Source organism: Halichoerus grypus, chromosome 7 (assembly GCF_964656455.1).
Source record: "Halichoerus grypus chromosome 7, mHalGry1.hap1.1, whole genome shotgun sequence".
In the NCBI taxonomy this organism is placed as follows: Eukaryota; Metazoa; Chordata; class Mammalia; order Carnivora; family Phocidae; genus Halichoerus; species Halichoerus grypus.
In genome coordinates, this window is record NC_135718.1 from 142,723,114 (window position 1) to 142,739,496 (window position 16,383).

At 45.3% G+C, this 16,383-nt stretch overlaps 1 protein-coding gene across 3 annotated transcripts in view; it reads left to right on the top strand.

The window, feature by feature from the left end:
- TGFB2 (transforming growth factor beta 2) overlaps positions 1 to 16,383 on the top strand; it is a 79,276-nt gene that overhangs the window by 44,676 nt on the left and 18,217 nt on the right. For all 3 annotated transcript variants that reach the window (XM_036096180.2, XM_036096178.2, XM_036096179.2), the window contains one exon: positions 6,080 to 6,243. In XM_036096180.2, coding sequence (XP_035952073.1) covers positions 6,080 to 6,243 — 164 coding nt within the window. The remainder of the gene's footprint in view (positions 1 to 6,079; positions 6,244 to 16,383) is intronic.

Consider the following 16,383-nt stretch of genomic DNA (forward strand, 5'->3'; position numbering starts at 1 on the left):
GACATTCATATTTTCAAAGATCTTTAGTTTGAAATGTGGAGTCAAGGGAGACAATTAGTGCAAATCATGGGGGAATTCTGTTTTTCCATTATCAGAGTCTCGTGTTGCTGTAATTTCGTCTTTTCTCTGTCCTACTCTTTTTTTCTATGTGTAATGCCTGATCACAATTTTAGATGCTTCCAATAAATAACTTTCTTTCTTAAAAAAAAGTTTAGATACTCCTTTGTCTTTAAAAAAAAAATCATTCAAAACTATTTATTGAATGACTACTATGTTCTATGTACTTTCCTAGATACTTTGGATACTTAATTGAACAAAACAAAGATCCCTCCTTAGAGTTTATTTTCTAGCAGCAGGAGATGGACAATAAAAAAGCAATAGACTAATTAAGTAATTAGTATTGTCAACTTTAGTAGTCCGTTGGAAGATGATCAGTGCTTTCAAAAAATAAAAAAAAAGTCTATCATAGGTGGTTGGACCATAGTCTAGGGCAGATGCTATCAGACCTGATGGTAAAAAAAATCATCCGAAATTCACTCAGTAGGTCTGGGATGGAGCCAGATGATAAGCATATTAATAAGCTCCTTTGTCTGTCTTTCTTTGTGGATTTCTTTTCTTCTGTCTTTTATTTCAGTGGTTCTTGAGGTTTAGGGAACGTATGAGTCACCCAAGGAGTTCGATGAAATGCAGACCACCCCTACCCCACACCCACGCTTTGGGAACCCCTGCTATGGAGGGTCCACACATCCACTAATCACCAGGAGCCCAAGAAGGGATACTAACTTGTATTTAAGGTTCAGGTGAATGGTGAGTGCCTCAGGCAAGAAGACAAACCTAGTGGGAAGTAAGCAACAGATGGATGAGTGAAGCATTGCCTTCCTAAAGGCTGAGCTCTGCACATTCTTGGGGGTATTTCTTTCAGGCCCCCAATCCACATTCTTTGTCAGAGCTCATCACATACTGGTGATGTTGTCAGACTTTCCTCAGGTTTTGGTTTTGCTGCCTTTTTTGGTAAGTAGTCTTACTATGAGCATCGTAGTGGGAGGTGGAATAGCTTGACACAGAGAAGTCTGGTGAGAAGAAAGAATTCTCTTGGCCCCTTTCTGAGGCAGATTGCTGAAGGCCGGTGATGGGGAACCTGAGAGAACTTTGGTTGACTCATAGAGTCGTTTATAAACTGCCCCAGTACACTTAGCTGCTTCTGCTCCTTCCTGTCTCCTCCTCTAATTAAGTTCGTCAGGCGGTAGGAGAGTTGTCTCTCCCTGAGGATATTCAAGGAAGGCCCGAGGACCGCTTGGCAGCTTTGCTGCAGAATGGGAAGGGGGACAGGAAGGGACCTTTCTGAGGGGAAATCTGTGCTAGACCAGTGCTCCAATGTTCCTTCTGCTTAGTTATGCCATCCTGACCACATGATTCAATGCATATTATATAGGGAATTATTTAAATCGTTGCATAGATGGAGAAACTGTTGCCATTAGTTAGCACCGGATGATTTGGGATTAAAATTCAGATGGCCGTGAAGTCCCACATGGCATTAAGATCCTATAGCTTTCACTGTGGTGGGGCTAGCTATAAAATGTGTGGGATGCTTTTCCAAAGGAAAATGCGGGGCCTCTTGTTTAAAAAGCAGGGAACATAGACTGTCCAAGATTCTACAATATAAAATGTTTTCCTTGGTTCCACGATCCCTTTCCCTCTCCTCTCTCTTGACTGGTGCGGTGTTTTCATGTGCTCTTTGATGTCGTGCTCCCTTGGGTACGGGGACCCTCCCAGAGTGGGAGCAGACTCACAGGCCCCGGGGGCCCTGCCCTCTAGCCTGGGCCCATGTAGCTGGGTGCCCCCTGCCTCCAGCCACCAGACTGATGCCACGTTGAGCCTGGCATCTCCCTTCCCATGGGACCACCACAACAACCCATAAGATTGCAAACTCTGCAGCGTGCTTGGTACCTGGATCAAGAGTGGCCAAGAGTTGCCCTCCACATGCGTTCTGAGACGCTTCAGTGGCGTGCGCCTGACCCTGACTCTCCCAGGTGAGGCTGGGGGCACCAGAGGGTGAGGGCTAGGGGGCTGAGGACCAATCTTCGGAAGGCCCGCAGGTAACGAGAGATGCAATAGCTCACGAGCCAAGGGTTTATGCCCCCTGCACACGTCTCATTTGTCCCATCAGACTTCCCTTCTACAGCCTAAATTCAAAGATGAAATTATTAAGGATTTCAAGATGGTGACTGTAGAGCATTAATCTCAAATATGAGGCTTTGCTGAGCGCGGGGACCTTGTGTAACTGTGTAACTGCCCTGGGCACACGTCCCTACAGCGGCCCGGGGCTGTGGAGAACCAAAGAACTGGACGGAAAGATTCCTGGACGGGAGGTGTTTACTTCGGGGGAAGATAATATACAATGAGCTATTATTACATTATTGGAACAGATAACAAGTCAGTATACAATGCTTATAAAAGTAGCTTGTGACTAACTGCTATAATTAGGCTTTCTGTTCACTGGCTTTGTAAGGTGATAACTACTTAGACTTCCTCTTTTTTTTCCCTCTTGTCCATTCCCCCAAATCTGATTCAGCAGGGAGGTGTGGCCAGGGTTGAAGAGAGGGAGACACCACTCACTTGATGTCATTCTGGAATCTCCCATGTGCAAGCTTTTCCGTGAGAGGCAGGCCCACAGGAGAGAGCACGGGACGAGGCGCGGAATCAGCCTGGTGGTCTGATCCAAAGGGCTGCAGGAAAATCGATTTGATTAAACCAAAAAAAAAAAAAAAAAAGTGGGTCAGAAACGGAGAGGCAGGAGCCAACGAGGATGTGAGTGTGGGTAAGTTGGCAAAGGTCGAGCCCAAGTACCTGACCACCTGGCGATGGAGTAGGAGCTGGGATTGGAATTACAGAGGACTTTAGGGAGAACTCCCATTCCAACGGGGGAAATGAGTTCTTGGAGAAGGCAGAGGAAAAAGCTCCATCCCTCCAAGGCTAAGGGGGTGGATCAGGGCTGCACAAGCCATTAAATACCTACCCTGCCGCTTTGGCGCCCTGTGCCCGGGGAGCGAGCCGGCAGCGTCCCCGGCTGGGTGTCGATGGGCCGCGGTCGGTTCTCCCCGCACCGTGCCTCCCAAAGCTTTGATGAGGTAAGGGTAGGGTCACAGCCCAGGCCAGAGCAATTTGCTGTGACGCTTTCCCCCGCCCCCAAATGCAGAAACATTTGCCAAGTCACTCAAGTTCCTCCGCCAGGCAGGGGGCTGGTGACCCAAAGCAGATGACAGCAGGGGATAGCTGCAACCGGCCCTTGGAAGCAGTCGTCAGCTCTTTTTGGTCAACAGTCTTTATGGAGGGCTCTGCTGCAGGAGTGTGGGGGGAGGCTGCGGCTTCCTCCTGGCCGGGTCCCTTCACTGTGGCGACGAGACCAAAGCAGAGTTGCTGGTAGGGGCTGCTCCGTGGGCCTTTCCCCTCGTGCCTGAACTCCTTCTGCCTCTACAGCAAGAAGCCCCCAGACGCGGGTCTGTGTTATCAGGCCCTGAAACGGAGCTCCGGGACGGGTTCTAGGCGCCAGAGGGGAGGAGGGCTGCTTGCCAGTGTATAGGGAGCGGAGCCGAGCGGCACTTGAGCGTCAAGCTCCTCCTGTAAATATTTGCAAACGCCCCTTCCAAGCTCAAAAGCCTAGGACAGGATCATTGGACGATTTGCTTAGAAGAAGAGGAAACAAAATTGACCTCATGGTCCGAAGCAGCCATAAAAAGAAAGAGTGAGTTTGGGCAGAAGACCAGAAAAGAGAAAAAAATAAAATCGCTCAAAGCTTCATAAACACAAAAGAGAATAAAAATAAATCTCAAGAGCACTTATTTACAAACTCGATGGAAGGATGAGATTGGGGCGGGTGGGTGTGAAAGATGGGTGTTTGGGGAAGGAGAACCGGCCTGCGGGGGTTCCGCTGAATGAAGAGGGGCAAATGGCTTGCGAGATGTTTACTCGGCCTAATGACAGGAAACGCACTGAATTAGCTTTGCTCTTGCAGGATGCTCTTTCAGAGCATGTCTGAAGCTTCTGCTGTCTAATGGGGAGGCCGTGTGAAGATGAATGCAGCCACTAGGCCTTGTGGAAGGTTCTGGCCAAACTCGAGGGTGTAGGAAGCCAGAGAGCCTGGCTCCAGCCTTGCCCCAGCTTCTCTGCCTGGGCATCTGGCCTGTTGGCAGCTGAGCTGGTCAGGCCGGGACTAGCTTGTCCAATCACCTGGGCTGGGCACGTTCCAGAGGAGAGAAAGATCAATTTCTTCCCAGCAGTGATCTTTTTAAATTGCAGTTTTCGGGGGGCTCTGGAAAACCTGGCTGCTTGTAGGCATGTTTGTCTGCCTGAAAACTGTCCGCCGGCTCATTCACAGTCGTAATGCACTGGGCCATCACTGTGTCTGCATGAATACTTTCTTTTCTCTGACACCTGGATGCTTTAGATTTTTGGGGGTTTTTATTTTGTTTGTTTGTTTGTTTCGGAGACGCCTGGCTCACGAGCTACAAAGCTTCCATTCACACGGTCGGTCGGTCGGTCGTTTGCGAGGCAGTCACCCTGGGTGCGGAGCGTGGCTGGGAGGAATTCACCTCTTCCTCAGAAGCAGCCTTCTGAGAGTCACAGGACGAGGGGGTGGGATGGGGGTAAGCCCCCTTGAGGGAAAAGACTGCCGAGCTCTTAAGATCAGCGAATGGCGGTGTGTTCCTAGCATTTTTTTTTTTCAGTCTCATCGTCAGGGCACGGGCTTCCCCAGAAATCATGAAAGGTATTTATTTCTATTTTAAGATCGGCAACATGGCTTGTTTATTTAATAAGAAGTTAGTCTTGCCAATAGCCAGATGGCCGAGTCTTTCAAGCCTCCCATTGATGACCAACTATGCAAACAGTGGATCCTTGGTGAATTCCATGTGTGCAGGGCCCTGTCCTAGGGATGGGGGGGTGGGGGCAGGGGGAAGGAAGACCTGACAAATCTGGTCTCTGCCCTCAAGATTCTTAAAATTTCATGGGGGAAAACAAAATAAACAAACATAATGCAGAAGCAATAAAAACACTTGTAAAAAGCCATAAACAACTGTGAATGATTATGTTGTAATGAAGCTACATAGTTGAGAAGAGGGTAGAAAGTACTGGAGCTACCCGATTTGGGCAGAGCATTCCGGAATAATGAAAGAAGGTTTGCAGAAGATGTGGGAGGAGAATTGTAGAAACATCTGGAACAAGTGGCCTGCCCAGTGTACATGCTCAATAAACGGGTGCTGCGTATGAAGCATGTGGCTGGGATTAGGACCCGCTTTGGTTTTGTTGGTGCTCAGGTGTTTATTCAAAGGCGGTGGCAAATTACTGCAAAATAACAGCAAACCTCTAGCAACCCATGACCTTGAAATTGTTGTGTACTATCTGCCTCTTTGTGTTTTCCGGGGCTTAGAACTGAAGGAGTTGGAGCTGACTCTTTCTCGTCATTAGCCGGGATAACCAGTATGTGGGTATAGTTTTTATTTATTTATTTTTTAATTCAGATTTTCTCACCCTAACTTCACTAGAGGGTGTATTTGGTCATATGTGTGTGAAAAACCAAACTATTGAAGCCAAAAAAGATGCAATACATGAACCTGGATAGAGTAGAGTATTCGGATGCCAAAACTTCAAGGAAAAAAAATACATGGGCAAACTGCTTGCCATTAGGAGCTATTTTCTTGGCACGTCTGATTAAAGTGTATGCAAGCCTGACAGCTCTCTCTAGGCATCAACTGTCACAAACTTGTTCCAATTCCTAACCGTCTAGGATTTTCCATTGCTTTGTCAACTTTCAAAGGATAGGGTTAACTCCATACCCTCAAATGGAGTTGGAAGTGGTTTGTTAATCTCTATTAATCTGCGACTCCTGTAACCAAATGCACATGTTTATTTATTTATCCCCCCCTCTGGTAAAATTGTTAATGGTATTAAATTGGCCCTTGGAAACGAAATCATTCTGTAGATATTTCCCTTATGTTTTCTTGAGACGATCTCATGCTGCACGGTCTTTTTTGAGAGAACAATGGGTTTTATCATTTTCAATGATTACCCTAACTTTTTACAGATGCCATCCCGCCCACTTTCTACAGACCCTACTTCAGAATTGTCCGATTTGACGTCTCGGCGATGGAGAAGAATGCATCCAATTTGGTGAAAGCAGAGTTCAGAGTCTTTCGTTTGCAGAACCCGAAAGCCAGAGTGCCCGAACAACGAATCGAACTGTATCAGGTAACTTTTGTGTGGTTGTTTTGGTGGACAGTCAGTTTGAAGTCTTAGAGTAAAATACTTTCTGCCATTATCGATTTTCTGAGCCGATAGAAACCATGCTGTCCGTTCACAATCGTGAGAGGGGCTCTCATTTGTCATTACTCTGCTATCTGTAGCTCATTCCTCAATCAGGAAGGAAGGAAGAAGCTGTAGAAGGAAGTGGTGAAGCTCTGAGCACATTTCTCCGGTGGCGTAAATGGCTGGAGTACCCACCCTTGGGAGGGATGGCGCCCAGAAGTCCTCCCCCGCAATCTGGAAAGTCAGACAATGTGGGCTTTCCTATTGTCCTCTCTCACCCTGTAGTTTTCACTCCTTTTTCGTCCTCTCTTTGCTATCTCCTGCCTCTTCACTAACCTCATTCTCTCTCCTTTCCTTTTTCTACCTGCTCTGTCCAGCTTCCCCCATCCCCATTCCCTGTCTGCCCCCGCCCCGCATTATTTCAGGCGGCCCTGACGTCTCTTTCATCTTCCTAAGTACAGTTGCCGGGCAGCTGCGTTAAAAGATGATGATGATGATGATGAAGTGCCAAGTCACTGACATTTCAGAAAGGTTCTTAAAAGCTTCTCAAGTGGATTACAGGGCAGTAGATCCACATTATCGAGAAGCTGCTGGAGCTGCAGAATCTCAGGCCCCATCCCAGACTCACTGAATCAGAACGCACAAAGTGTAGAGCAGAATCTACATTTTTCACAAGACCTTTGGGTGATTCGTACGCACTTTGAGGCACTGCTCTGAAAGCCCTGAGTCTGAGGAGGGAGGCAGACCTGTGCACGAGTGACTTACGTGTGTCATAATGTCATAGGAACGGTGTGTGTAGAGAGCAGAGTTGAAAAGATTTCACCAGGGAGTTGACATCTGAGCAGGGCCTTAAGAAGCATCTGTTGAGACAGGATGAGGGATGATCATTCTTGACAGACGACCAACCCTTGCAAAAACAGCCTTGGGGCACCTGGGTGGCTCAGTCGGTTAAGCGTCTGCCTTCGGCTCAGGTCATGATCCCAGGGTCCTGGGATCAAATCCCACATCAGACACCCTGCAAGGCAGGGAGTCTGCTTCTTCCTCTGCCCCTCCCCCTGGCTCATGCTCTCTTTCTCTCTCTCTCTCTCACAAAAATAAATAAATAAAATCTTAAAAACAAAAACAAAAAAACAGAACCTTGAAGGGGCCTGTTGAGGGCACCACGTAGATGGTGCTCAGGAGACACTGGAGGTGAGGGGAGACTGGGAGAAGCTTGCCCTCCAGGGAGAGTGTATGGAGGGAAACTAAAAAGGGTCAAGAAAACACCAAAAGAACCACGATGCTAAGGAGGAGGCCTGGGCGACTATATGACTAAAAAGGGGGCTTACTTGAGGAAAAGAAAGGAATTGACATCTGTTTGAAGAAACTTCTGGTTGTTCTGGATTCTAAACATTTGGAGACGTTGACAATTTGGATGAGATTTTCTTTGTATTTATTATGAGAATGGGGAATTACCATACTCATAAATGTTGTGTATGAGATTACAGAGAATAAGTTTTAAAAGTTATAAAAAGAGTCTTCAAGTTTACTTGTGTGTTCATGAAAAATAATTCTTACTTATTAAAATGAATCCCCAAGGACCTCTTCTTGGAGAACTTCAGATCTCAATGCATGTTCTGAGAGCATCGTGAGGGCAGCCATTGCTTCTGGTCACCTAGGATAGCGCCCGTGTCAGCTTCCTGGGTACCAGAGACTTTGTTAGGCGTGTTATAAGTATTGTCTCCATTAATACTCAGAACTATCCTGTGAAGCTGGCATGATGAGGTATTCCTTTCTTTTCCAGAAATGACTGAAATATAATTGCAATATAACATGTTATTAGTTTAAGGTGTACAACATAGTGATTTGAGGTATGTAGATATTGCAAAATGTTTACCAGGATAAGTTCAGTTAACATCCATCACTTCACATAGTTAGGCATTCCCCCCCCCCCCCCACCGGGGTGAGAACTTTTAAGATGTACTCTCTGAGCAACTTTCAAATATACGCTACAGCATTGTTAGCTACAGTCCCCATGCTGTGCATTATACCCCCAGGACTTACCTGTCTTATTACTGGAAGTTTGTACCTTTTTGACCGCATTCACCCATTGAAGGTATTCTTTCTACTACTGTGTTCTTCCTCCTTTTCACAGAGCAAGATGCTGAGTCAAAGAGAAAGTAAGTCACTGGGCCAGGATCACACAGCTGGGAAGAGGCAGGGTGGTCATACCAATCCAGCTGTGACTCCCAGGTGCTCGCTCCTCACCACATCCTGTGCTTTCCCTTCCTCTTTGCCTCGGTATCATCCAGAATGGAAGAAAAATAAGAGAAACTAGGCCAGCCAGAGGGTGGGTTGATATCTGGAGGGAAAGCAAAGACTGGGTTCTCTGAAAAAGAAGCTAGATCAAAGGTAGCCAGATATATAATTCAAGGTAATTAAAAAAAAGAATAAAAACAAAAACATGATTCCGTGTTCTCTCTTTTCTTCTTTTTCAATTAAATTGCTTTTATATATCCCTGTGTATGGACGATAGCAGCATCGTGGATTGTTCTACCTGGCTCCTTTTCAACTGCCTGACTTCAGTATATTGAAGACAAGATCTCTTATGTCTTGTTGCCTCTAAGATAAGCTGCCAAGTCACTGTTATTCTTAGGCCCCTGACCCTGTGCTCCAAGGGGTGGCCTCTGATGATAGCAGAATTACCGATCACTTGCCTTACTCTCGGAAACCCTCTCATCGCCTGGAAGGGATGTGTCCCTTGAGGCTGGTAATTTAGAGGACCTTTAGTGACTTCTTCCTTACTGACTTCTTAGTGGCCGTGTACCTTCTTGGAGCTTATTGCTGCACCGGCTCTCCCATCGCTGGGGCAGCAAGATCCTCACAGATTGGAGTCCCCAGCTGGAAAAGGTACAGCCTATGATGGAAGCATATTGTATGAGGAGGGTGAGCGTGGGCTGATTCACTGTCACTGAACACAGGAACCTGGAGGAAGATACTTTTAGAGGGAAAGTAAGGAAGGCAACAACTCCTTATCTATCTGGAGCTCAATGAGGCAATAGTCTCACCTCCTGAAACATGACTAGGAAAGAAGTCAGAGACCCCTGACCACCCTCACAGAAGACACAAAGCGTACACACAGCTGAGTTAGCGGAAAGGCAGCCTTTGGCCCTTTATTCACGTGTGACCAGGTTGGTCATCTCTAGGACCACGAGAAATTAGAAGTGCTGAATTAGAAGGGGAGGGCTGGAGGTAGACGCTTTGACAGAAGCAGATGATGCGTTAGACTCGAGATTTTTGCCCGCGCACCTCGGTGATGCTAGCCCCGAAAATCAGGTCACAGAATGAATGCAATCCTTGTTGTAGACGCTTTTTCTAAATCTTACCCTGTTTATAGCTAACCCTGCCCTGATAGCTATGGCATCCCACCTGGCTCCTGACGTCTGCCATGGTATCTTTATTTGGAGTCCCATTTTTAGCTTGTTCTCTGACTTTCCACTTGCCTTCAGCAGCCATTTGGCGGTCTTTGCAGCCTTCCTTCAGGAATCAACTCCCTCTTCTAGCCCCAGTACGGAAATTGGTGCTTATGATAAGAGCCTTGAATTATGAAGGTGAGGTTAAATTATATTCAGGAAACTGAATACATGCAATAAAATTTCAGAGAGTTTCATGTCCAAAATTGCTGAAATCTTATTTGGGGGGAAAAAAAAGGCTTGGTGCTTCAGTGGGGAGATCTCTAGCTATTTGGAGAGCTCCACTATTCAGGAGAACAAAGCCTCCGTAGTTTCTAGATGCTTTTGATTACTGTATTTCTTGACACGCCATTGACATTCTACTCCCTAGAAGAAGAAGCGTAGGATGACTATGAATAGGTTCTCAGGCTGTTCAGATGGTTGAATGGATAATTTATTAGAATTCCTCAGGGCATTGGTTTTAAGCAGGGGGAGAATGTGTGTGTATATGTGAGTGCACATGCAAGTTCATATGTGGGTACCAGTGCTCCCCCAAGTATGAAAGCCCTGTGGGAACTTTTATAAGGACTGCCCACAGTACCTTTCTCTAGATTCTGATTCTCCCTAGAGAAAAAAAGAACTGCTTCTGGACAGGTGTAGTTTGCACAGGCTCTCAGATCTTTGGATATGATCATTCTTCATTCTCCATTGGGAATCACAGATTTCAGACAGGGTTTGGGAGTCATTCTGTCCCATAGGATGTATACAGGTACTCTTCCTTGAGTCAGAATACCAGGATAGAAGGGCCTAAGATAGCTTTTCTGTGAGTGAGTTCGGAGTTTATCTTGTCCAGGGCTGTGCATCTGTTGATTCTCCTTGCCTGGGAGCGTTAGGATGACCAAGCTTCCGTGGAAGTCACATTTAGCTTGGCAAGGGAACTCGGAGTTCTCACTGCTCTCCTCTTTCTACAGAATAGTCTGTCAGAACTTTGATGAGTGGCGGTAAAATAAAGCCTTACTGTCCTTTTGTGATGTTGACAGACTCTAAATAGCATATTCTGATGTGATCATGGAATGACTTCAAATATACACCAATACTGGAGAGAATATGAGAGGGATAAAGCCCTTTGATATATGAGGGAAAAGAAGAGGAAAAAAAAAAGGATAAAAACTGACCTTTTTCCAAATGGGAATGACCCTTACCATGTTTTTAAAGCCTTATGCCAAAGGCAGCCTATATTGGAATATGATCAGATAAAGCGCCAGTGCTCTGGGAATGCCTTCGAACCTACAATATTTAGAATAGCTCCCAGCTCATTTGGAAATTTGAACACATCTTTCTTTGATTAACTTGCTCCTATATTTATGATTAAAATCATGCCCAGAGTTATGAGAGAGAGAGAATAAGGAAGAGAAATATTCTTCAAAATGAATATCACCAACATGAGCAAAGGCACCTGCCATCTTGGGCTGGGGTAAGTTCCCAATTTTACAAGAGAAGAAATGAAGCCCCAAGAAATTAATAACGTATTTAGGGGCAGTCATGACTTCATGGCCCCAGGAGACCACCAACCCATACTTACATTAGCTATCCTGACTTCAGAGGACCTTGGAGCTTTCAGATATTTCTAGCTTCCTCTCGCTAACTCACATCCTTTTCACACTAACTGCTCATTTCAAACTTTACCACCTCTAGGATAATAAGACTTGTACCTTTGTGACTGTTTTGACAATCTATTCACTGAATAACAAGCTACCCCAAAATTTCGTGGCCTCAAATAACAATCCGTTATTTGACACTATGTCTCAAAAGTACAGTCTTTCCACTAATAGACATATACCCAAAGTACTCTTAAAGCAAAAGTTGGAGGATCCAGAGAAATGTCTCAGAATTCATTTCTTCCAGAAGGGGAGCTGTGAGAATTTAGGGGCAGGGGGAAGCCTACCATCTTGGTTGGACTCCTTGGGTAGAGCCATCTGTCTGACTCAAGAGATTCCCTTGAGCCCAACAATATTTACAGCAGGGATATCTGAATAAATCAGATTGAGATCGGAGCAGGTTTGGTTAATTAATATGCACAGCCTTTTATTTAATCATGTTGGAACTATTTTTATTGTGTTTCAATGTGTGAATGAACATCCTGGGATTTGATGACTCCATCTGTGCTCTCTGTTCACCCTTTATGAGGCAACATGGTGGAGGGTTCAAGGGCATGAGCATCATGACCCGAGTTTCCTTAATAATTCCTGATTAGCTTGATGTTTACTGTAAGGGCAAAATGAAACAATGTCTCTAGCTGCCAGATGGAGAGTGGGCACTCAACATACCCTAGTTCACTTCCTTCCATGTCATCTCGTAGATTTTGGCTTCGAAGGCTTTGATTCCTCGAAGAGGAAGAGCCCTCGACAGAATTACCTGCCAAAGTCAGTTGCCAGATTATTTTTAAGATCAATTTGTTAGCTTCAGACCACTAATAAAATCATGCAAAATAACTCCTTGGGAGACAATGTGATGTCATGGGTTCATACATCATAAAACATCAGAGGAAAAATGTCATCTTCTTGCACAGCACTGGTATGAGGTCATTAGCATTGTGCCCGACAGCTTGGTAGAATAGTTAATCTGCCGATGGGCCCATTGGTCAGTAGAAGATAAATGCGCTAAAATGAAATAAGCTCAGGTGGATTTCAGAGGAATTCTGAATCCTATATATAGAATAGATAGATAGATAGATAGATAGATAGATATCACACATATATGTTATAATCTCTGTAAAAGCTTTTAAACTATGCACACCCCTGAGGCTTTAGAGTGAAAATTCAAGGTTGATGGCCTAGGCCTGCTTTTGAAGGGACTCTAATGCTGTAACATGAAGGGTGAGGTTCCTGTCACTGCAGGGAGCATGGCACTAACAGGGTTAATAAAAATTGCCCCCCTTTCCGAACCCCAAACACGTACACGTGCGTATGTGCATATGCACACACATACACACACACACAGAGTTCAGTTTTCTTTTCTCATATTGCCCAAGGGTGTGTAAAAGAAAAAGAGGTCAGCCAAAAAAACTGTCTGTTAAATTAGACTTGCAGAAAGTGCTACTGAAAAAAAAAAAAAAGTTATACTGTGCTCTTGTTGTGCAGAATTTTATAGCATACGATCCCCTTAATGCTGATCCTCACTCCAGTGCCGCATTGGAGACGCTCAGTAGAGTAACCCACTTAAAAAAAAGAAAAAAAAGCCATGAGGTATATGTAATAAACACTTTGTTTGCACAAGGCTACTAATATCTCAGGTTTTTTCAAAATGATCGAATGACAGGCTTGCCTCATAAGGAAATTGGATCGTTATCATTTGTGTTAAGTCGTGACGTTACTAAGTGTCTGTTAACCCTGTGAGCAGACAGGACCCCAAAAGTCGTGCGAACGGTAGTCCTTTCCCACTGTATTCGAAGAAATGTTGATAGTAATACAATAGTAACTAGTGATTTTGTGTGATATGATTGTGTAACAATATTGATAATTATCACTAACACACAGCGCACCATGTATCCTAGGCACTGTTTTAAGTGTTTTATATAGATTGATTCATTCAATCCTTATAATAACCATCTGAGGTGGGTTCTTATCTTCATTTTACAAAGGAGGAAACTGAGGCATAGAGCAGTTAAGTAACTTGCCCAGGCCCATGCAAAGGCAGAATTTGAACCCGGGCAGTCTGGCCCCAGGGACCATGCTCTGGATCCCCTTGCCCACACTAGCAGGAAGAACGCAGGCTCTGGAGTGGGGCCAGTGGGAGTTCAAGGTGTGGTTTTGCCCCTCTGGAGAGTCTGAGGAAGTCACGTCACCGAGCCAATTTCCACATCAGTAAAATGTGGGTAAGAACACCTACTTGGCCCGGACTTTGTAAAGCAAGGAGAGAATGCATGGAAACTCCTAGCACAATGTACTTCTACTCAGTGGTTACTCATTATTTTTACTATAGTTGCCAAAGCATTGAGTCTGAACTTTTGTAAGAAACAGTCTCTTCAATTTATGATCTGCTCACAATCTCTTAAAAATGAGAACTCACCCCATCTCCATTGCTGCGGGGTCAGGCTCTCGGTGGCTGCCCCAGGAGGTCGCTTCAGAGCCTCCTGAAATGCTATTTTCAACCCAGTTCTGCTCTTGGCCGTCTCACTCAGTTGCTGATGAGCAGCTCCAGGCAGGAAAGAAGAAAATCTTTGCAGGGGTGGGGAGGGGTGTGGTTTGGGTTCATCTTCCACCTCTTCTTATTTATAAGCGTTTTGGTCTTACAAATCACTCATGTCTCTGAGCCTCAGTTTTTCATCATAAAATGCAGGTAATGGTTCTTGTCTAATGAGTCACGGGGAGGAGAATGCATGTGAAGGGTCTGGCGCATTGGATGCATAGGAGTGCATTATTATCGGGGTTTTGCTTATCATCCAGAACATGGTATATATTTCCCCTAGAGATGGCTTGTGATTATTAAAACCACTCTGATTTTTTCAGTCATCTCTGGTCGGACGAGGACTCATCAGGCCGATTTCCTGGTACCAGTGGGGCAGAGCGGGGTTGTGGGGAGCAGCCGTGGTTTTGGCACTCTGTGTATTTGCTTTATCAAAACTCTCAGGGCACCAGGGGCGAGCTGGAGGCCATGATGTGTCTTGCTTTTCTTCTCGAATGATTATAGAGTGACTGACCCTAGTGGGGTATCTTTTTCCCTCATCCCCGGCCCCTGTGACTACCTCTCCCTGCTTCACCATCATACGAATAGGTGTGATATATATGCTTCCTGGATTGATTTTCATAAGGCTCCATTTAAAAAAATGGCCCATTGGGGCGCCTGGGTGGCTTAGTCGTTAAGCGTCTGCCTTTGGCTCAGGTCGTGATCCCAAGGTCCTGGGATCGAGCCCCACATCGGGCTCCCTACTCAGCGGGAAGCCTGCTTCTCCCTCTCCCACTCCCCCTGCTTGCGTTCCCTCTCTCTCTGTCTCTCTCTCTCTCTGTCAAATAAATAAATAAAAATCTTAAAAAAAATAAAAAATAAAAAATACTATTAACGTCTGCCAACTCTTCAACAACCTCCACCAGGGCAAAAAATGGTTCTGAGGGAGGATGTATGTTTATTTCTTGATATCAACAGTGCTCAGATTTTTTTTTGGAACTTCTCTTCTAGAACTGTGTTCAGAGCCTACAAATACATAATTGCGAATTCCTTCAATGGAAACAAATCCAAACTTCTGAAAGGCGGTGTTAATTTTCGAAAGCTGCCAAAGTTCTGGTGAAGAGGAAATTGAAAAGTAATTAATTTTCCTACATGATAGCTGTTGTTAAAAGATAGATCTGAAATCCAGCCGCTTCCCATCTCTGCTGCTACCACCTTTGTCTAAGGGGTTTTTGCCTCTCGCTTTTGCAGTGGTGTCCTGGCTGGTCCGGCTGTTGCACCCACCCCCCTCCGGCCCCCTTAGAGAGTGTGTGTAGTTAAGCGTGATTCCCGCTAAGAGATATTGATCAGATCTAAATCCCCTGTTCAAAGCCCTGTGATGGCTTCTCACCTCACTTCGCCAAGGAGCCAAAGTCCTTACTGTGCCTGGACCTGTTTCTCACTAGCCCTCCAGCACCCCAGCCCCCAGCCTGACTGCCCTCACTCAGGCGCCTCCCCTGCACTGGCCTCCTGGCTACACCTCAAACACCTGCTCACTCCCTCCTAAACTGAGGCCCCTGTGCCCTCCTCCCACATTGTCCTTCCAGCTCTCTTCATTCCCTCAGGCACTTCCTCGGATGTCACCCGCTTAGAGAGGCCTTCGTGGTCACCCTAACATCTCAGGGCCCCTCTTCCCAACATTTCCTACCCCCACTCTCCACTGCACGCTTCCCCTCCACACTCCTCATCATTTTGCTGTACTTGTTCTCCTGTCCCATCTCTATCTGGTTTATAGTCTCACCTCCACCCCTAGGCACAGATTCCCCGAACGGTGCGTGGTGCATAGTGGGCGTTCAACAAATGTTTTCCAGGGAATTGAAGAAACATTTCAAAATGAGATTGAAGTACAAGGAACTGTTGTGAAATAAGTGTGCAATATCACGAGGGGACTCTTTTGAGAAATATTTTTCTTTTATTTGGATTTGGAAATTCTGCTACATTTGTTTTAAAGGTATCTAACTGTTGAGAAAGTAAGAAACATATATCTACCCATTTTTTGTTTTTTATTCAGAGCTAGCACTGGTTAAGTGGATAATAACGATGTAGGTAAAAAAAAAAAATTACATAAGAGATTCGTGAAACTGATATTCTTAGGTAATCCATAAACTCTCTCTGTTTGCAGAAAAACCAGGCTCATTACTTTATTTTTTGACTCATTGCTTTATAATCTCACCCCCTAAATTAAAGTTCTCAGCTGAATATAAGAAGGGCCTTAAATTGTAATGTCGGCCATATGTGTTATTGGTAGTCAGGAAGCAGGAAAGGGTGTTGGAAGTGTGGTTTTCAAGTATGTGTGTGTTGGTGTCAAGTCAGAGTGAAATCGGAAAGGGAGATCAATTAAGAAAATCAGAAGATACGGCCCCAGAGAGCTTGCAGCAGTCTTGTTGGGGAGACTCCTTCTTCCCATAGCAGGAAACAACTGGAATTATCAAAATCCATAGGACTAGGT